The sequence below is a fragment of the Mizuhopecten yessoensis genome, unplaced genomic scaffold, assembly GCF_002113885.1.
Source record: "Mizuhopecten yessoensis strain PY_sf001 unplaced genomic scaffold, ASM211388v2 scaffold10797, whole genome shotgun sequence".
Classification (NCBI taxonomy): domain Eukaryota; kingdom Metazoa; phylum Mollusca; class Bivalvia; order Pectinida; family Pectinidae; genus Mizuhopecten; species Mizuhopecten yessoensis.
This window is the reverse complement of record NW_018408726.1, coordinates 1,550,915-1,574,678: the sequence shown is the minus strand read 5'-3', so window position 1 is coordinate 1,574,678 and position 23,764 is coordinate 1,550,915. Positions and strand designations below refer to the sequence as shown.

General features: G+C 35.6%; 1 protein-coding gene across 4 annotated transcripts in view; it reads right to left on the bottom strand.

Annotated features, from left to right (window-relative positions):
- LOC110462515 (choline-phosphate cytidylyltransferase B-like) overlaps positions 1-23,562 on the bottom strand; it is a 45,633-nt gene extending 22,071 nt beyond the window's left edge. Inside the window, exons 1-3 of one of the 4 annotated variants that reach the window (XM_021516493.1) lie at positions 23,386-23,562; positions 7,866-7,957; positions 2,145-2,180 (exon numbers count right to left, since the gene is read on the bottom strand). In XM_021516493.1, coding sequence (XP_021372168.1) covers positions 2,145-2,180; positions 7,866-7,946 — 117 coding nt within the window. In that variant the 5' untranslated portion in view covers positions 7,947-7,957; positions 23,386-23,562. Of the gene's footprint in view, positions 1-2,144; positions 2,181-7,865; positions 7,958-13,753; positions 13,841-19,053; positions 19,099-23,385 lie in introns of those variants that run through there. The other 3 variants (XM_021516490.1, XM_021516491.1, XM_021516492.1) reach the window with 3 other exon arrangements.
- Positions 23,563-23,764: the final 202 nt, after the last annotated feature.

Here is a 23,764-nt window from a genome sequence, read left to right as displayed (position 1 = left end):
CTAGCAGACAAACCATTTGTTTGTGGTGGTTTTACGTCCACTTCACTACCAAGTTAATCAGTTATCTAGCAGACAAACCATTTGTTTGTGGTGGTTTTACGTCCACTTCACTACCAAGTTAATCAGTTATCTAGCAGACAAACCATTTGTTTGTGGTGGTTTTACGTCCGCTTCACTACCAAGTTAATCAGTTATCTAGCAGACAAACCATTTGTTTGTGGTGGTTTTACATCCGCTTCACTACCAAGTTAATCAGTTATCTAGCAGACAAACCATTTGTTTGTGGTGGTTTCATTTTATCAACTTTCTATCAATCACAATATGATTGTTTTTGTTGAAAACAATACATCTACTTGCAAATTTAGGTAGAATACAAAGTAGGATTCTAATTTCAATAAATAAATTTTGTGTCAAATTGATTCTTTTAAGATGGAATACCAATTAGTTCCTAAAATGTAACAATGCAAAGTGTTGTGAACAGAACCAGTCTTCTATATTCAAAAAAACTTTTGACAAAATTAAACAAAGGGCTATAACTCAGATTTCAGTATGCAACACTTTTTTGTTTTTCCCAAGGAAGAAAAAAATCTGGCTGCTTTAGGATCTAGCAGACAATATGAGATGTGCCCGGGACAAGTAGACATATGGAAGGACGGACAGACTGATTAAGAGTTAGGAGACAAACATATAATACCATCCAATTGTACAGTTGCATGTTAGGGACTTATAACAGAGTTTCAGAACTGGTAGGTCTCCACAGGAAATCGGGAGCCATATTCTTTCACTTGATTATGTGAGACTCCGTAACATTTGGCGTATCTTCAAATGTATGATATTATTGAACAGCATACATTTTTACTTGAATTTATAAGATTTGGAACAATCAGTGTAACTTAAAATGTCTGAATAACTAGATACTGAAAAGACAAAACAGCTATGGTTAATGTTTACGTAGCACAGAGGTTCCACAATTTCCATAAATACTACCAAAGGAAGTTTAATGTAAAGATAAGTGCCAAAAAATGAAAGAAAAAATGGCGCCTATAATTTAAGCATTATCCCATCATTCAATGTAAAGCTAAAATTTGATTCAAACAATTCACATGAAACACTGAGAAGTCTATAAACTAACCAATAAATGTGTTTTAAAGTTGTTTATATATTATGTATGTAACAGGTAGATTTACTATGTAGGTTTGGGTAGAAGTTACCTTGTGTATTCGTGTTAATGTTATCGTTTATCCAGTGTCGTTAGTAATAGACCAGAAGTTTATTTACTTTCGCTACTGTAGGGTATTTTTGTAAACGTTATGTAATCCTGTTTCTTATTGGTTAATATATTGGGTATGATGTTGCGGAAGGGTATAAATAGCCAAGTGCATGTGTGGTTCGTTAGCCAGATGGATGCATTTTTATCACATATATGGGTTTCACTGATTCTTGGAAATTTTGTTATATTTTGTAGTTAAATTTAAAATGGTAAGTGAAATATTCACAACTTGATGATTTTTTTTGTACACTGCAAATTTCGATTTTTACATTTTATATTTCGGTAAAAAAAATATTTAAAACATCTGACTTTTTTTTATTTGTAAAATAAGCGAACAGGCCAGCCAAGAACTACGGTTAACATTTGTAAATAGATCAATGTTGAAACAGAAACTTTCCCTTGCTATCAATCTCCTTCCTCATAGCTTGTGTTTTTGGCAAATATCTGAAAGAAATATTAAATATAGTGCCACTGTAAGGGGCTATATTAGGGTTGTAATACATTATGTATTAAATGGTAAATTTCGTTGATGGTGGTGAAATCACATCCTGTGATTGCAGGGAAGTTGCTTACAGTATAAATCAAAATGACCATCAGCTTGTGTAATTATATTTTTTTGCCTTGTATAACCATAACTGCAGCATTGCAATAAGCATGCATGCAGCCTATTCACATTTTTAAAATTTGTTAAGCATGCATTTAAAAAAAAAATGAATTGAACTTGAAGGGAAAGAGGAAAATGAACTAAGATATTTTAATCTTTGATGAGGTCTACACAAGAACAAAAAAAAAACAGCTACAGCCAACGTTTCCTGATGGATAGCTACAAATATGCCATTTACCCATAATTCACATTAAAGCATGCATGTTTTACCTGGGTTCGTTTGTACCGCCTGAATCTCTGGAGGGGCTGACGAAGTAGACAGGGAAACCAGGTAAGTAATTACACACATATAAACATTGATTTATCACATGATTATTGTGTGTTATGCAGTGAAAAAACTGTCATATTTTTGCGTATGACCCACATCATAATTATATGACATCTTGTGACGTCATCAAATGATAATGATGACAGCCATGACATAAGATTATGACATCAAAATAGAGGCAATAGATATAGAGCCAAAATGGAAGAATTTTAGACTTCAAGAGTGACATGGAAAGCTTGTCGCAATAATTGCAAAAAATCTTAATCACGTGATAAAAAAATCTTAAATTCATTTCCATTTTCATATCAGATTTATGAAACTGAAACTCAAGTAAGATCCTATTTGTAAACCACATGTGTATCACACACATACACACACATGTGATATCACAGCAGAGCAAGCCTCTGAAGACACACATATCAGGTCACATGCAAGTAAATTTATAAAACACAAGACACATTTAATACAAACATATGGACAAGTATCAGAGGAAACGTAAGTAAGTTTTAACTTCTCTGTAAGGGGTATAAAAACAAACAGTGCCGTTATCAGCCAAAACTAAGTCCTTTCTAAAGAAGAATACTGGATTGAGACCATCTCAATATGCAAACACTGAAACACAATTTCTGCAATCAAAAGTCATAATTGTGTATATATGGAATTACACATGCATTTACATTACTTGTGTAGTTTACAGTGAAAAATCTCACTTTAACAGCAATCTTAATTTAGTGTGTCGTCTTTGCGCATAATTACTGCTAGGAGTTTTTATTAGATGCTTTGGATATTGTAAACTGTAAACTTGTAAACAAAAAATAAATTGGTCTTTTGATGTAATTATGTTAATACTGTATTTAAAAGAATATGTATTTTTTATTGTTTTGTATCTTTGCAGATCTATAAAGAATTGAAATAAAATGTTTCTGTTGGAAGAAAAGTTGATGTTGTTTAGGACTGTGTTTTGAGTGGAAGAAAAGTTGATGTTGTTTAGGACTGTGTTTTGAGTCTGTTAAGTCGCATGCACTGCAAGCCGTACCCTGTAGTCAGGGCATGTCACACATCTAATGATAAACACACAAGAAATTGTTATAATCTGCTGATTAAAGTTCAAAGGCAAATTGATGTCAAATTTATATTCATAAGGTAAACAAACCTTCAAGATCACCAATCTATATCTATAACCTTATTAAGTCTCATCTAACTATATCTGCCACCTGTCTATAACAACCACCTTTCTATAAAGATATCTTTCTATAATGATACTATTTCTAAAGCAAACATCTGTCCATAACAACCACCTGTCCATAACCACATTTCATAGATAATCACTGTCTATAACAATCACTGTCTATAGCAATCACTCTCCATAACAATCACTGTCTATGACAATCACTCTCTATAACAACCACTGTTTAAAACAACCACTGTATATTACAAATGTCTGTCTATAACAACCACCTGTCTAAAATGGCACACTTCGATACCACCTTTCTATATAAACCTACCTATAGTGCCACTTCTCTACCACAAGTATCTGACCATAACAACCATCTGTCTTTAATGACACATTTCAACAATGAACACCTTTCTATAACAACCACATTTCAAAGACAATCACTGTCTATAACAACAACCTGTCTACAATGACCACCTTTCTATAACAACCATCTGTCCATTACAACCACCTGCCCAAAACAACCGCATTTAATAGACAATCACTGTCTAAAACAATCACTGTCTATAACAACCAGTCTATAACATCCACTGTATATAACAATCACCATCTATAACAATCACTGTATATTACAATTACTGTCTATAACAACATTCTGTTTCTATATCAATGCAAAATTGAAATAAACCCATCAATCAAATGTGACAATTCATGAATAACATTGCAATCCTCAGCACATACAACTACACATTATGCTTCTCTTTTTCCCCCAGAAAAGACATTCCTAGCATATTTCCGTAGTATTATATCTATACAGTCGGATTGTGACACATGCAGGTAAGAAACAAGTTATTGATTTAGCACTGGGTCAACAACCACTATCTGGTGTTATATACGTAACAGGTTGTCAGGACATGACATACATCCCATAATAACAACAATCCTACTCCTGATCCTCTGTATCTTTCCCTGACTCAAAGTACACAAGTGATATCCAAATGTTGTTGTTATGCTATAACAATAGGCAGTTACCCTTTATTCTCCTTCTCCTCCCCTTGAACATCCAATTACATTCTTAAATTCCCTCTAAGACTTTTTTAAATGCTTACTGATCAAATCGTAGCAGTTCTATTTTTTACAGACTTAGGCCGAATTTGTTTATCGCGATCCAAACGGTTGAATCTGTTGGACCAGATATGTTCGTTTATGATATAAGTTTGAACCTAGTAATATGTTGCTGCTTTCAGGCAAGCCTTGACATAGCCTTGCAAGGCCTGCATAGACACTAGCAGGTATGTGTACACCAGGACATATACCCAAAAAAGTTACATATACAACACACAATCTGGTTGATACAAGATCAAATACAGAGTTCCTTCCCGGCTATAACACTTGTATAGCTGTAGTCTACAAAGACAACAACAGGACACCGATCAACCTTTGATTTGTTGATAAGATTCAAAACATTCATTAACTGGCCCAGATTAATGTTGTTTATATCTGTCTATTCAACCTGATCCTACTTGAACTTTCAAATTTTTTTTAGGACAAAGGGATGTGAAGCCTGATTGAAACTGCTACAATGATGAAACATCTAAGACTTTTGAAGATTTCTGTTTGGACATTTCAATGTTTTCTTGCAGAACAGTAAAAATTAAGAAAAAATTATATTTTGCAGATATTGATTAACTTTATGTCTCAACTATTTATGTATACTGTAGGGAAGAAAACAGATCGGCACATCTTGATAGAATCATTTATATTACACTGACAATTGGCCATGGACACGACATAACAGATTAACTACCTAATTTGAGATTCTATTTTCAAGAGTTCTTGTGGGCATCATGATTAACCCTTTCACCACTGTAGACCATAATGGACTCATCCAGTTCAATGCATGGTAGAGTCTACTAAAGTTACATAGGGTTGAAAGGGTTAAATATAGTACCATTACTACCATGTATGACCTTTAGTTGAAAAAAAACCCTCAATAATAAAGGTATGTAAACAGAAACTAGTTTCAGGTTTGATATCTCCATCACCAATACTTAACTCATTCACCCCTGAAATTTCATAATGAACTATTCCAACCTTTGAATTGGAAGTGTTCAAGTGTGTCTTCTGGGAGGAATGCGTTAAAGCTAAAAGTACATTAAATAAAGAAACACTGACTTATCATACAATTTATATTTGTCTTCACCGAGACATCCGCTCAGAAACACTAATTGTCAGACTTTTTTCCCGTTATGAGAAAGGACTTATCATTTGACAGCTGTTATATATCAACTCTGACCTATTCAAGGCCACGAACTTCAACAAGAACTAACAGTCTAATGGGAACATTGGTTTGACATGAAACAATTACAAGAAAAAGCTATTCAGTCTAATGGGAACATTGGTTTGACATGAAACAATTACAAGAAAAAGCTATTCAGTCTAATGGGAACATTGGTTTGACATGAAACAATTACAAGAAAAAGCTATTCAGTCTAATGGGAACATTGGTTTGACATGAAACAATTACAAGAAAAAGCTATTCAGTCTAATGGGAACATTGGTTTGACATGAAACAATTACAAGAAAAAGCTATTCAGTCTAATAAGAACATTTGTTTGACATGAAACAATTACAAGAAAAAGCTTTTCAGTCTAATAAGAACATTTGTTTGACATGAAACAAGAACAAGCTATCATTATTCGAGGGAGATTCCATAATCTCAAATTTAGATACATAAATAAAATGTTTTTGTGTACCCCCTAGGTAATAACTAACATTTTAAAATGACATGATTCTAGTTGTTCTTTCAAATAAAATCATTAGATCCTAGATTAAAAAAGAACATTTTCAGCAAATTCACTTGTTGGAAATGTTAAAATATTTAAGTGTCCAAATTCTGGAGTCTCCTCTCTAAATTGGGAGAGCTGGCAAGTATGGTATATGATGATTTATTTATTTCTAAGAAATGACCATGAATCTAACCTGGCATACCATATCTGTCTTGAGTTGGGGTGTTGCATACTCAAATCAGGTATCTTGTCCAACTATAAACAGAGTTACTGCCCTTTGTTTCTTTTTTCATACCAAAGTTCACTTACGATTAACAAACTTGCAATATTTCTGAATTTTGAAATTCTGAATTTACATCTTGTATCCATAATATACAAAATTCCAATCCAAAGTATGTTTAGAGCATGCCTTTTAATCTTGCTCTTACCTACCTACATCAAACTTGTGATATACACTTATATGTGTTAGAAAGGAAGAATGCTGCAAACTTATTTTGTGTTTTGCTCGTTTCTTTAACCATACTATGGACCTTTATTCAGTTTTGAAACATCTTTTCGGTTTAAAATGTTTGAGAGCACTGAGCAGCTTAATTGAAGCAATCCCAATACAACCTTATAGGTTGTTTTTTTTAAAGCAATGCCATATTACTATATCTTGTCTATACTGCCCTCTACTAAAGAAATTAAAGAGGCTGGTCGGGAAAACAATACAAAATAAATGGGTCTAAATGGGTTCTCTGGCCTTCCAAAGTTATACCACGGCAATATGATGGTCGAGTTCTGCTTGCAATGTCCAGTTTTGACCACTGAAATTTCGGGAAGCCCCGCGTAAATTTAGCGAAGATCTATTTATATATGTCACGTTGTTGTTTCGAAAGTGAGGCAGTGAAGATAACGTGTGCCATGTCAGACTCAACTAGCGGACAAGACAGCAAGACTATACGTAAATAATTGTTCTCAAAGGTCATGTATGATGCAAGTGAAGTATTCCTACCTATATGTTGTTGAAATATATAACGGTATTGATACCCCGTGCCTGTCATGACTTTTGCATGCATCTTTTTCTTTTGACGCGATGTTTACATTTGGCCTTGTTGATGACACGCGTGCGGTAAAATTACATCACTGATCTTGGTCAATTGAGAGTTTTAGACTGTCAGGTGACGATTTAGGATTTCTTTGATATAATTATAGTTTTTACTCTTAGGGACTGAATTTCAGCAAAATTTGAATCAGTATATTTCATAAGAAGGCATTTCAAACATGTGTATGCCATTTTAGCAAATATCACATTTTTTCCCCGACCAGCCCCTTTAAGTATGGCAATTCATTGAAAGTGTTTCCCAATCCCAGCTCAATTCATCACTTCATGAACTTGATCATAATATATTCAAGCCTTCAGTAAAATATCTAGGTTTTCTACGATTTACAGACGATTCAATATTACAAGAAACACTTACAGACAATTTCTAGGACTTTTTATATACTTTCAAAGGCACAGGTTCCCAATAACAATAAATACTTGGAAAGGAATAGGTGCACTGTACACTGATCGTAACACTAATGTGACCAACAATCCACGCAACAATATCAACCTCTCAGGACACTCCATCATACTGAATCAAATACAGTTACAGAAACGAAAGGTTACAAAAACTACACAATCAGGACATGTAAGGGATACACAATATTTTGTTTACCGGCCTCCGCAGTGATTCTCCAGCGATGATTGGAGAGTTCGCATCCCCATTCCTTGTTCTCTTTCGACTGCCCGATGACATCTTTGCGCCACCTGTCAGAAAAAGAAAAGAAAAAATCTGGTTCATCATATTTTGAGTCAGGTTTAGAAACTTTTTCATGTACCAAGAAGGAATAGATGAAAATTCAACATTTGATATAAAAGAAAAATTATCTATCTCCTGACTACTTTCCTGTTTGCCAAACCTCTAATTGGGTGCAAACCATCAGTCAAATTTTAGGAGACATGATGATGACAACTTCAATATGCCTAATTCAGCCCCTTTTTAACCACTTTGCTATTTTTGCCTAAAGTGTCTCGAGTTCATTGAAGGACAATACAAAATCATTCCTAACCTTAAACACTTCAAAACCTTCCTTATGTACTTGAGTTAATAGCTCACCTCAATCGTTTGGTTAAAACTTTGGCGAACGCAACATAAAGACTTTCCATACAAAGCTTTATAGACGTAAATATTGCCCTGTGAAATTTATCCTAGATATGCAAATATGATTGAAAAATCCACATGTGGTAGTGGTGATCTAAACAAGAATGCGACTCATTTTTGCTTGCAAGTTGTAGACATTTAATCACAGTAAGACTAAACTACTTCCAAACTTAGGTTCACTGAGAGGAAACGTGTATATTTTCTGCTTTTCAGTGTATTTTTAGACCCAAAGGCTATAAATATGTTTAAATACTGAAAGGGCTTACCAGTATCTTTTTAATTCTTTTTCCAGATATTTTCTGTTGAAAGCATTGCATGTTAATCATTGATCCATAAAACCACTAAAATTTCTACATAAAGCATGTTGTGGATACAGAAATCCTGGTAGTTAATCCAATTACATGTTTTACTCGTGTACAAAATGATTAGAGAAACTCAGCTTCAAGATAAATATCGTAGACATGTACCAAGAAATGCACCCTTCACATTTAATTACTATGTAAATTCTTTTGTTTACAAATATTCGCTGTAATGATAAATTTGCCCTAATAACTGAGGGCAAAAAAGAAGGAGAAAATACTAAACTGCTCAAAATATTTCCAGGTATACAGTCAAACCTGCATGAGCGGTCACCTGAAATAAGCAGCCACCTCCCATATGTGGTCAGTCTGTGGTCCGCCCGATAGAAAAAACTATATAATGAGCCTGAAATAAGCTGCCACCTGCAGTCAAAGTGAGTGTCTAATGCGGCCAGTGATCACAAAACTCTGGACCGAGACGTTATCTTCACCTGTATTCAGCGGTCAATTTGTCTAGAAATTGACATCAAGAAGATCAAAATATTAACACAACACACATCTCAATTGAGCATAGCTAATTACAATGTGTAGTTAAAAACCATAGGTAAGGTTTGACACGTTGAATTGACAAGTTGTTTACACAGCGATTTTCAGCTTGCAAATTGGGGCAGGTCTGAACGATCCATCAACAATGGGTTACACACAAAACAATTAGTCCCACCTTGTGTACTCAATCAGCTTGTGATTTTCAAAACGAGCGTGATCTTTTGTGGTATCTGTACATTCTGTATCCAAAGCTTCTCAGGCCTAATATGTTACGTGATCAAAAAACTTGTCGCTACATTGCATGCGGAAAACAGATCTGCTTCCTGTCTGCCAGTCAAAACTTGCACTATGAATAAAAATTACCTTAGGGTAAGTTTTAAAACTATTCTGTATGACCAATTTATACAACAATGGAATACTGATATTGAACATTCTTTCGGGGTCAAACATATGCAATATTTAAACATCAATTTCAGTTTGAAAAATACTAAACTGTGCTCAAATAAAAAGATAGAATAACTATCTGTAAGTTCAGAACCAGTAATATATCTCTGCCAATAGAGACTGGGCGATGGACTAGAACACCACGTGAAGGCAGAATCTGTCCGCTTTGTTTTAATGGAGTTGGAAGCGAGTATCATTATTTGTTTATGTGTGCAAATGCTTATGTAAGTCAAATCCGCAGAAAATATTTATTATACCTCTAATCCATCTGTTCATAAAATGAAAGGATCAATATGCAATGTTAGAATATTATCAAATCTATAGCTGTTCATACAATTACTAGAAAGACAATTAAAAGGAACAATATGTGAATTTCACACATATAGATATTACTGATCATTTTGTAAAACCTAACATAATTGTATTGTATATTGAGTGTGGTTACAGCTTGTTTATCATGGTTTGTTTGTTATCCGTCTATTACAGTATTGTATGATGGGATTGTAACACTGTCTATTATACCTTTGTAATATTATATGGTATGATGAGTATTATAGTCACTATTATGCCATGGTATGATTGCACTGTATGGTGTGGTATACTATCTATAATACATGTATCATGGAGTGCGAGTAATTTATGTGTAATACTGTAATAATATTATTGTAGGTACTGTAAGATGGATGCAACAGTGCCTGCTATACCACTGTGTGAATGCATGGTATGTGAGAATGTAATGCTATGTATTATACCATCGTAATAGTATTGTAAAATGAGTGTAATGTATATCAGTGTATGATGAGTATCATTGTATGAGCAGTGCCTTACATTGTCTATTATAATAAGGTATGCTAGTACTATGAACAGTGTAATATTGTGTTTATCATTGTATAAGCAGTGCAGTATATTGTCTATTATAATAAGGTATGATAGTACTATGAACAGTGTAATATTGTGTTTATCATTGTATAAGCAGTGCGGTATATTGTCCATTATAATAAGGTATGATAGTACTATGAACAGTGTAATATTGTGTTTATCATTGTATGAGGAGTGTAATAGTTTCCACTATATTATTGTAAGCTAGCATAGTAAGATGAGTGCTTTAGGGTCAACCATATCATTGTTATAGTGTACTTTATGATGACCTCTTGTTGCGCAGAATGGTGTGCCTGAGTGATAATAAAAATCTCTGTCACTATTTCTATATCAACGAAGCACACGTCATGTCAAAAGGATAAATTTCACAGCACAGACGCTGAATCAGATAATTTTTTTCAGCACTATGTCATGATTTATTTCTATAATATATTTATTTGGTTTGTAGTAGCTGTGCGAGATCAGAACATTAGTGNTTTTCATTAAAAGTAGATCTACATGTAGATTTTCATTAATAGTAGATCTACATGCAGATTTTCATTGNCAAATTTCTAGATTTATTGAGTGATTTATTTATAAGTGATGAATTAACTAAATACTAATATATCATTTCTAACAAAATTATTTTAACCACATACATGTAGATCAGAATACATCGCAATGCAGATTTTCATTAATAGTAGATCTACATGTAGATTTTCATTAAAAGTAGATCCACATGTAGATTTTCATTAAAAGTAGATCTACATGTAGATTTCAGTACCGGTGGTTGTCTGCTAGCGCAAAACGTATGTGGAACACGTGTGTAGCCAAACAAAAATAAATTCATCATTTCAAGAAATTAATCACCAAAACGCCTTTGTATTTTATTGATTATGCATTTATATTCAAGTATGAAATCGTACCCTTGTTGATGAAGGGAGAAAAATTCAAAATAATATAGCAGCCTATATTGCCGGGAAAATGTCATAACCCGTGAATGTATGAAAACTTGGTTGTGATTTTCGGGTGAGGCTGGTTTTAGCAGCCACCTGTCTTAAGCGGACAATTTCTGCCAGTCCCTTGGGTGACCTCTTAATACAGGTTTGACTGTATATTGTATTGGAACCATCAAATAATACTTCATAACATGTGAAACAAGCGAGGCACTATATGTTCAATCAGAATGAAACATTATAATAATTATGTAGAGGATTTACAGGGACTCCATTACGTCACAGGTACATGTAAGTGTAGTAGATGCAGACTTTTTTGTAGGCAAATTTCTACTTGTCTTATTGAGGAAAGGAGCTCTAGATCTAGTTGAAAAGAATTGAAGGAGGTGTTGGGCCCTTCCAGACAACATAAACAAGGATGTATCTATTTATTTAACATCGCTCCAGGAGTAGAGCCAACGTCATTATTTTAGTTCAGGTTCGGTTGGTTCCGTTTATCCCTTGCCTGGATACCAACCAGTATGCAGGGCGATTGAAGAATAGGGAAAACTAAGAATAGGTGTCAATCGCAACAAGCTCGGGATCAATTGAATTTTCTTTATTAGGATACGTCTACCGGTTTTGCCTGAACAGTGGGCTTCTTCAGGACGATTAAACGACAGAATTGGTCCCTTGAAGTACTAAAATTCAGGAAACAATTAACGTCACATGATCATATCTATTTTTAACGTTCTATAATGTTCCATCGCGGTTATTTTGAGTGAATGAGCATTTTCTAGTCAGTAGTATCTGAACACATTAATTTGTTACATACAATTCACTGATGAATTTTAGTTCTGCTTAAGTATCTCTTTCGCCTATGAACACTATTGCCATGTATTGAAGTGTTCAAGTTCATACTGTTGATGTAGATTGTGACTTGTATCCCAAAATCCTGTAGTCTACGTTTACGTTGTCTACCTCCGACGTGTTTGATGTGGACGCCGTGTCTTCACTGTCCGATAGTTCCAGGTCTGCCTTGAGCGTTCCTAGAGCTTCATCCAGTACGTACAGGCCTAAACTGTTTACATGCTGGTCCTACTGTACTCATCCCTTGTGCTGGTTTAATCCTGAATTTTACCTGGTCCAATTGTTTCTTGGTAAGCACCTCAAATGGGCGTTTATTTAATATTATGTGGCTTGGTTGCCTGTTCTTTAGAGTGATCCTCAAACGTCTACGGTTCCACAAAGTATCCCGGGTGTTTGTCCATGAGGTGTTCTTTGTAAGCCCCATCCCTCCCATATGTATGTTTACAAAGTTTACACTTGTACCAAGTTTTTATAAGTCCATGCACTGTGTCTGCATGTCTTCGTAGATTTCTTAAACTAGCGTATGTCTTGCCACATCTGATACACCGTAGTGCCCGCATGTCTACGTAGATTTCTTAAACTAGTATATGTCTTACCGCATCTGATACACGGTAGTCTAAGTTTCCTTCCTGTTGAACTCGGTCATCAAGCGATGATATTAAGACCCTCTGGTTGTGTTGTACGTAGCATACAAATTTAACATATTTACCAGGGAATATGTACACAGGTTTCTAAATTCTGTTTATATTTATTAATAGCAATAATATAAAAAATACCAATAATATGTTAAATATGATTCATCTTATAATTAAATATGCTTGAAAAACTAGAAAATGTCTGCATGACATAATTGCCCCCGTCATCATGTGAAATTAGTTTCAGTGTTTGAATTGTTTGACAGGATGGGACGGGAACACTAAATGCCCCCCATGTTATGGCGGGGGTATAATTATATTTTTTGTATTACTAGTTTTATTAAATATTGACAGAATTTCTCACTCCTGTTTTACAAGGTTTTACAGCGAAATAAACTTAATTTTCTAATACTATAACTAAGAACATATTTAGTCATTTTCACACTAAACTGACCGAGCGGAGCAAGATTAAGTTGAAAAATAACAAACAGTGGGCATTGCTAATGTGACATCACTGATGTTTACTCATTGTGACAATGACTTACAGCATTCCTCAGCATTTTTAACAGGAAATGGATTATCTCGTCACAGAAACCCATCTCATGAATTATAAGTGTCATTCATCTACAAACCTAAGAACAATATTCTCTATAATACNGGCATAAGCTCACCTTGGTCCTTCGGACCAGGTGAGCTAATAATTAGCTGTCGTAATTTGTACTGTGATGAACATAATCAAGACTGACCCACTTAATTTAAATAGTTGAGCTAAAAAGTCAAGGTCATATACCACTATTTACCTGTGTTGTACTTACGAGTCTTAGGAGGCATGCTCAAAAATTGTAATATATCTGTCGATGAAGTGTGAGCAGAAATGGTCCCCGTGAAAATTACTTGAGAATTATTTACAACAAAGAAAATCTGTTTAAATCAGGTACAGTGTCACTACTGTTGTTTACACAGGCTTAGGTTTATCTATCTATAACATAGGTCACATATCAGTACAAAGTTTTGTCAGCTCCACTGGACACCTAACAAGAAGTATCATATACAATTTAGCTATATTTTAAAATGTGTATAACATTTTATAATTACCAACACAATATTTTCTTAATATTTTTTATTCTTTTTAATTGTTTCAATGTTACATTTTTTAGATTTATGTTTGATTTTTTATTAGTCTGGACACATCTTCGATTTTTATAAATATGTCCCCCTTTTCTTCACTCTCCAAGCAATGGGAAAAGAGTTATGTTAACTTGAACATAGCCTCATACACTTCCAACTATTGTTAAAATTCTGGAAGCTATCCTGGAGAAGAAGCTGACCGACGTTAAGGATATATGCTACCTTACTTTACCATCATATTCGAGGGAGTTCCACACACATAATGATAAACATTTCAATATCGTTTAATAATGAAAATTGTGATTTGGTTACTTATAAATAACAGCTTTGATCACTTACACAAGGACATGTGGACTGACAATAGCAATCAGGAAATTCTGTACTGCCATTTTATTTTTATTAGGAAGTGTGAATTAAAAGTTAGGGGAGACCACTCCAACCACAAAAACCACAGGTATAATCATGAATGTGTTAGGTAGCAATAACCACTTTACCACAAAACAAACAGGTATAATATTTGTGTAAAGTAGCATATAACTTAAACAACACTTACAACATAAATCCCTTCTTTAGTGTGTGTAAGGTAACATAAATTTACTTTATCAATTTGCTCAAAATGTGTGTTTTAGTGCAAATATATGGTGAACAGAGAAAAAATACCTGAATTAATGTATGATAGATCAGAGCTCCAATGCAGACTGTATCAGACCAAGGTTAGTGTTGTTTTCATTCAGAACATTATCAGGTCAAACTATACCTGACCTCGATCAGTGCACATGTACAGCCTAGAGGTATATTTTGGTCAACACTGAAGAAAAGACAATATGACCAACACAGGTCAACTGGTCATCCTAGTCTGATGACCGGTCACTTTGGTCACTTGACCATGCAACATGTGTAGGAGGGAGACTTCCTACATTGGACCCTTAAATTTACTGGTTTTAACCATTGAATTTGTTAACTATACCTATCTTCTAAGATCTAATGATTTCATCTGAAAGGACAACTAAAAGTATGTCATTTTTAAAGGTTATTTTGTCTCTAGGGGGTGTATACACACATTTTATTTATTTTTTAATGCAGAATCTCCCCCATGGAACAAAAAGTTGGCAAGTACGGATTTGTGTTCAACTTTTAGTTATAATTTCATTGTTGATGTTCTTGGTTCAATAACATTGACAGTGATACCATAGTGGGTGATTGGGTGGCGCAGTGGATAGTGCTTTTGCTTTTCACCAAGACGACCGGGGTTTGATTACCCGATCGGGCGTGAACAGGCATGAGAACACCTGCCAAATTCCAATGGTTTTCGCCAGGTATTCCAGTTTCCTTCCACACTAAGACCCCCTGCATGCTAACATCCAGGCCAAATAGAGTGATTAATATAAGTTGAAATAACTTGTTTCATAATTATTGTAACATAAACTAGAACACTGACAGGTCAGTAAGGGCCCTGTCTTGTGGCAATATATCCCCCATAATCATCAAGAAGCAATCTGCCCATATAGCCGAGCTTGACGTTTGACATTTGGACTTCAAAAAGAATCGCAAGGAAGCAAAATATACATTTTACATGTACTATGATGTGAGTCTTGTTTCCTTCCACCTCCATATTTGCTGGGCTAACAGAAATGTAAATACCGGTGCAATACTCATTTGTTAGCTTTGATTTGTTTTATTTCACCTTATATACCTCCTCCATCAAGAGCCAGGGTCAAAGTCAGAGATCCACTTTGTCTTTGACCTTTGGACCCAAATGACCTTGACCATTAACCCAGTGACCCTGATCTTTGGTCAGTTGACTTATTCTTTAATTCCGACCAACTTTGCTTCTTAATATCATAACAAAATGTTAATCAGTAAAAAATACAAAACTTGACCTTGACCCTTTGGACCCCGTAACCTGGACCTAAGGTCAGTTGACTCTGTGTTAAGTTCTGAACAACATTGCTTCATAATGTCATAACAAAATGTTCATCAGGGAAAAGGTACAAAATTTAACCTTCACCTTTGACCCAGTGACCTTGACCTTTGGTCAATTGACTCCTTGTTTAATTCTGAGCAACATTGCTTCAAAGTGTCATAGCGAAATGTTCACCAGTGAAAAGATACAAAATTTAACCTTGACCTTTGACCCAATGACCTTGACCTTTGGTCAGTTGACTCCTTGTTTAATTCTGATCAACTTTGCTTCATAATGTCATAACAAAATGTTCATCCGTGAAAAGATGTAAAATTTGACCTTGACCTTTGAACCTAATGACCTTAACTTTTGACCTTGACTTTTTACCTCAATGTGTATTTTTGTGAACTGAACATCTTGACCAAGTTTCATGTACATCGGTCAATAAATACTAAAGTTATCAGCCAGGAACAAAATTTGTGGACAGACAGACAGACAGACAGACAGACAGGGTGATTACTATAGGGCACCCGTATCTCCGATACGGGGCCCTAATAACGTTTATTTGATATACCATAGTGTGCTGTTGTGTACTCATTTTAAGAGTCTGTGGTGGCGAAGTGGTTAAGGCATCCGACATTCTTCTATCACTAGCCCTCCACCACTGGCTGTAGGTTCATGGTGGTTTTTCTCCGGAAACTCTGGCTTTCCTCCACCACCACCACCAAAAACCTGGCACGTACTTAAATGACTAAAGCTGTTGATAGGACGAAAAACGCAAACAAACCAAACTGTTATTTACTCTAATAAAAAGATTAGTTAGACAAAACTTTATTTGGTCCTTTGAAAATCTAGTAACTGTCTGACTGAATGTCCTGTGACAGTGGAAAGGTTTTGTGAACACTGTTCAGATCAGATAAATCAGATCATACATACATGTTCATACTGAAATTACAAAAAGATGTAATCTTGTGCACCAGGCCCCCAGATCATGAAATAATCAAGATCGAAGTCCACATTTGTTAATTTTAAGTCCTATATGGATATTGTAATTTTGTCCTTCTTCATTCACTTTAGGGATAATCCACCAAAGCCAAAATCGGCACCTACTTTTTCCAAGTTTCTTATAATTTTACATAGAAACGTCCATTGTTCTCAGCCCTCAAGAGTTTCCCAAAATGTGGAATTGATTTCCACAAGGAAAATTATGGCAATTGAAATTTGGACTTACCACACGGTAACGTTGAGATTTGTTTAACCTGGGGCCTAAGTTGTACTGAAATGTGAATCATATAAGCATGCTTGTGACACTGTTAACATAACCGTATTTCTAGATCAAAGACTGATATGTCAATCATCCTGGTGATCTTTGAACACTGATAATTACTCTGAGTACAGCTGTATACATATCATCTGTACACACTAAATACAACGCAATAACAGTATCCCCCACTTCACCGTCCAGTCCAATGTTCACACTATAGGGGACACTTATTGACAGCTTACTGTTGGCTATCAGTGGTAAAATTCAAAGTATTGTTAGCAAATATTGACAACAATGACAGGAAGGTTAGGCCTAAATTATGTTGGTGGTAGGACTGTCACATTTTATATGAAAACCACTGTATCGCAATACACAGGCATATAGTATTGTATCGCAATACATAAATGAAATATCGCTGTATGGCAATATATTTTTCAAAAGCTGATTTTTATGCATCTCCTAGGTGTTTTAACCAGGGACAGTATATAGAGTCCCTGATTTAACATAGTAAATAATACTACACATTCTAACTTGTATGCCAATAATCATGAAAAGGCTATCACTAACGGTGAATTTGGTTTGGTTTGTGTGTGCTTATATAAACGTCCTATTATGACAGCTATGGTCATTTAACAAGGTTCCAGGTTTTGGCTGTGGAGGAAAACCGAAGTACCCAGAGAAACGCCACCGACCTATGGCCAGTACCTCGAGACTACCCCACATAGGCCTAAAACTGGCAACCCAGTGGATGAGGGCTAGTGATCATGGACAGTCAGAGGCTTAACCACTCGGCCACTGTGGCCCCCTTATATAACTTAGTGGCAGGATTCAATTGAAAATTCATAATTGATGGTTGGTTTAATGAAAATCTGAAATCTGTGTAATCCATATGATATATGACACTGCTTGATAACATTCGGACAACAATTTCTTTTTAAGTATATGAGTCAATCGGAACAGGTTCGGGATAAAGCGAGTTTTATTATTAAGTAACGTTAGCGGTTACGTTTTGCCCAAATAGTGGGCTTCTTCAGGAATGACTGTGATGCTTAGTTTGACTTTTACTTCAATCGCCTGCATACCGGGTGGTACCCAGGTAACGGATAAACAGGTGGTACCCAGGTAACGGATAAACAGTTGGTACCCAGGTAACAGATAAACAGGTGGTATCCAGGTAACGGGTAAACAGGTGGTACCCAGGTAACGGAGAAACAGGTGGTACCCAGGTAACGGATAAACAGGGGGTACCCAGGTAACGGAGAAACAGGTGGTACCCAGGTAACGGATAAACAGTTGGTACCCAGGTAACGGATAAACAGGTGGTACCCATGCAACTAACGGATAAACAGGTGGTACCCAGGTAACGGATAAACAGGGGGTACCCAGGTAACGGAGAAACAGGTGGTACCAAGGTAACGGAGAAACAGGTGGTACCCAGGTAACGGATAAACAGGGGGTACCCAGGTAACGGAGAAACAGGTGGTACCCAGGTAACGGATAAACAGTTGGTACCCAGGTAACAGATAAACAGGTGGTATCCAGGTAACGGATAAACAGGTGGTACCCAGGTAACGGAGAAACAGGTGGTACCCAGGTAACAGATAAACAGAACCAACCAAACCTAAACTAAAGGAACCGTGTTGGCTCTACACCTTGAACCAATTTCTATTTATATCCAGGGCACCTTTATCCTAAGCAAAGGACAAAATAAAATTTCATAAATCTAGTGGAATAAAATAGGATTTTACACTGTGATAAATGCTGCAAATAAAAACCTCCCTTATCTTAACCAAAATTCCCTTAAAATGATAAAAACTCACACATTGGTCTCCAAGAAATCTGGCATGTATACATATGACACTGTATCGGAATACGTGTCACAATATGTTCTTCCTGATGAAATATATATCCTGAGGCAAAACAAAACATGATGGATTCTGGTTATCCAACCTTCCTTAATTTTTTGTGCCTACCCTGAAGTTTTTTTGGGACAATTTTCAAGGAAGCACTGTTAAAGTTAAGATTATTCAAAAACTCTAATAACTAAAAATAATGAAATTTATTTCCGACCTACCAGCAAACCTTTTTTAAGATATATAACAGGAAACAAACATGAATTTGTGTTTGACCCGATACACTCAAGGCATATTATGACACTTGTAGCAGGTGTCATATGTCTAACTTGATCTCTATAGTCAAGCTTCCTGCTGTTACGGAAATATTTTGTACCGGTAACTACTGTGTGACATCTGTAGTAAGCCCAAGCTACCTAATTGTCAAAAATTTTACCAGGAATAAACTGTACATTTGACTTATTTATGAAGTTGATATTATATTTACCATATTTGACTTAATTAGGGTACCTGCTTTAATACAAGGGCACACCCAGGGGATTTCAACAAATATAACTTGAATGCTAAATATGAAATTCCAGATTTTTTAATCTCTATAAGTCATCTGGATGGTTTTGTTTATAAGTTAAACAACCTTGTCACCGAACTGTTGATGTATTTAAGTATGAAAACAAAAACAATATTAACCTGGAACATTATCTGATGATAGTGACCAATGTAGTTTTATCAAAAACTTGGCAGACCTTCTTGTTTATACTATGATAAAAGTATAATCAGATCACAAGGTATATATATTTTGTTTGAGGAGCAAAATTCTTTGCGTCTACGAGATAAATCATGTTTCGCGATCACGAGGGCTGGAACTGCCTTTTCAGTCACATATCCTTAGTGTTAGATGCAGATCATCCTTTTATGAATGCAAAAAGGTATTTGCTAAGTTTTTTTCATTCCTACAGATATATCTACCAAAATATTTCTCCTTATAATTTATTTCTCCTTAACTTTGTGTACGACACAAATTAGGCTCACCAGTCTGTAACACCTTGATGACTTATCGCCCTTTCTGTGTATTTATTAAAGTTATTACAATGATTAATTAGTGATTTCCATTTAAGATGGAAATACCTATTGTTATTGTTATGTTTTTTCTTCTTCTTATTATTACTATTATTAGGGATTTCCATTTCGGATGGAAATACCTATTACCTTAAAGCAATATAGCCAAATTGCCCCCTTTTTGCCCCACCATTTGTACAATTTTGAATTCCCACCACCTAGGGATGTTTCCAGTCAAATTTAGTTAAATTCCAATCAGTGGTTAAGAAGAAGAAGTTGTTTAAAGAAATTGTTGACGGACGGACGCCACGGTATGGCATAATTATAACCTCACCTTGGTCCTTCGGACCCGGTGAGCTAATAATATTATTACAAAGGGCAATAACTCTGTAAGTAAATGTCGAATAATTCCCATTTTCGAACTTGTCCCGAGATCTTATTGAGATATGGCTGCATACAAAGTTTCATCAAACTCGATTAATATTTACTCAAGTTATTGTGTTCACAAGGTCCATAAATAATATTATTACAAAGGGCAATAACTCTGTAAGTAACTGTCGAATAATTCCCATTTTCGAACTTGTCCGAGATCTTATTGACATATGGCTGCATACAAAGTTTCATCAAACTCGGTTAACATTTACTCAAGTAATAGTGTTCACAAGGTCCAATAATAATATTATTACAAAGGGCAATGACACACGACGACGTACAAAAGCCTATCACAATAAGTTACCATGACCTATGGTCAGGTAACCTAAAAAGTCAGCCGAGAACAAAATAATTGTGTTTGAGGGTTTTTTCTTATAATAAATGTTATGTGATAAATTGAATCTTACATTCGTGTTCATGCCGTATTTAGTTGATTAAACTCATTCAATAATTTGCAACGACACTCGCTTACAGGCTCGGGCCATATCCAAATATTGAACTCGTTTAATAAATTCAATTTGACATTGATACTCATGTAAAATCATCTATGTGGTGCTAACAGGCACATACATAAAAGTATGCATTACATGTGGTGCTAACAGGCACATGCATGATGGTATGCATTATATGTGGTGCTAACAGGCACATACATGATAGTAGCATTATATGTGGTGCTAACAGGCACATTCATGAGAGTATGCATTATATGTGGTGCTAACAGGCACATACATGACAGTATGCATTATATGTGGTGCTAACAGGCACATACATGATAGTATGTATTACAAGTGGTGCTAACAGGCACATACATGATAGTATGCATATCATGTATATGTTGTGCTAACAGGCACATACAGTGCTAACAGGCACATACAGTGCTAACAGGCACATACATGATAGTATGCATTACATGTGGTGCTAACAGGCACATACATGATAGTATGCACTACATGTATATATGTGGTGCTAACAGGCACATACATGATAGTATGCATTACATGTGGTGCTAACAGGCACATACATGATGGTATGCATTACATGTGGTGCTAACAGGGACATACATGATAGTATGCATTACATGTGGTGCTAACAGGCACATACATGATAGTATGCATATCATGTATATGTTGTGCTAACAGGCACATACATGATAGTATGCATTACATGTGGTGCTAACAGGCACTGGAATTGGGGCAAACAGGTATGCTGCTTAAGGTAGTTAGAGCTTAACATTTGCTTACCAGATTTATGTCACTTTTCTAGCTGTATCATTGTGTGCTTGTAAGGTTAGGTTTGGTTTGTCTGTGTTTTATGTCCTATTAACAGCCATGTTCATTTAAGGACGTGCCAGGTTTTTATGGTGGAGGAAAGCCAGAGTTCCCGGAGAAAAAACACCGACCAACGGCCAGTACCTGCCTGGCGACTGCCCCAGGTAGGTCTCGATACTGCGACCCAATGATGGAGGGCTAGCGGTAGCAGAATGTCAGACGCCTTAACCACTTGGCCACCGTGGCCCGCTTGTAAGGTCCATCTGCTCACTTTGTATCACTTTCATTAATAACTGAGGTAGGAATTCCCACCATATACTCCCCTAGGTAGTATTACATGTATGGAAGTTGACTGGGGCGACCACCAATAACTCAGTATTAAACTCAACTGGCATGTGTGTGTCTTACACTTATCTCCCGCCTAAGAGTTCAGAGGCCCCGCAGTTCAAATCCTGATCATGATCTTGGCCTGTATTCATGAAACCATTCTCATGCTCAACAATGGGTTTTGTGCTCAATTTACAAACTTTCTTTTAACTTGCTTATATCATGCGACACGGTCAGATAGTCAAGTGTGAACATTTAAAACAGAATTTGACTTGAAGTCTCTCCTAAATTCTTCCAAAAATGTTGACAATAAATGTATTTTGTTTAAATAATTAATCACTGGAACGAGAAATTAGACTTGAGCACATAATTTGAGTTTTTAGTATGAGAATGTTTCATGAATATAGGCCCTGGCCTCTGCATTTTTTTCCCTGTTCAATATATAATAAAATTTACATCTGTTACCAAATCCCTAAACCAACATGTCTGTTTGTGGGAATTGGGTCCAGCTTTCAGGAAAAAGGGCAGAAAACGCTGATATTTAGAGATAACCATCATGCGACCAAATTAAGCAGGCTAGTCTACTATGCAGTCATTATGCATCACATAGGAGTAATCATTATATCACGAAGCAATGAGACACGTACCAAAAGCTGAAAATCAATGTTTGGACTCAGAGTCACTCCCCACTACCGTTATTATGATCACCTTGGAGTGTCTTATTTGTATGTGTCCCCTGACCAGTTACTAGACTGATTTAACTGTAATCTGGGTGTACAGTGTTGTAAATAATAATATACATAGCACTGCTGTTTCTCTCAAACTTTAAACTGTCTGAGCAGACCCACACTCCTTTCCATTTTCTGTGGAAACACGTGTTGTTTTTCAGCACGTGTGCATACAGTATTGGACGATGGAGGTCGAAAATCAATAAAACGCTTGATTCGGTGGTAGCAGTATGCTAATTTGACATTTAAAAACTTTTTTAAAACAACAGGAAACTACAGAAACATCAGGAGCACAAATCCAAAACATTACACTTCGTCAATGACTTATTTAAGGTTTTATGAAGCCGGATAAAGTTATTCAGACAATAGTTAATTAATTTGGCGTCTACACATGTTATGGATTATGAAGGATCTGACGAAATTACCGGTGTCCAGATGGTTTTGAGTCATGCACGTTACACGAATCACGTAATGTCTGATCAACTTACCGCTGGCAACAGCAAAATATAACGGTGATAACCCTAAAAAGATATCAGTAGAACCACATCATATCATCAGCTTCCGGTTATCTGTGAAGATTCGAAGTTTCTGTCGTAATATATTTCAGTGAGCTGACTGCTGCTCCGAATGTTTTCATTTAACCGAGTACACGTCAATGATAATGTTTGATAAACACAAAATACTAGTCAAGGAACCAATTGCTGGTAAAAAGATAAATCCGGATTCTTTTCGTTGTTTTACCCTTAGTAAAAGGATTGAGCAAGAATAGATAAAAAAAAAAATTACAATTTACGTGCATCACATACTTTTGTATGGAACCACGAGCACCTTTTTTCATTATCAATTACTTCGTTATTCATATTTTTC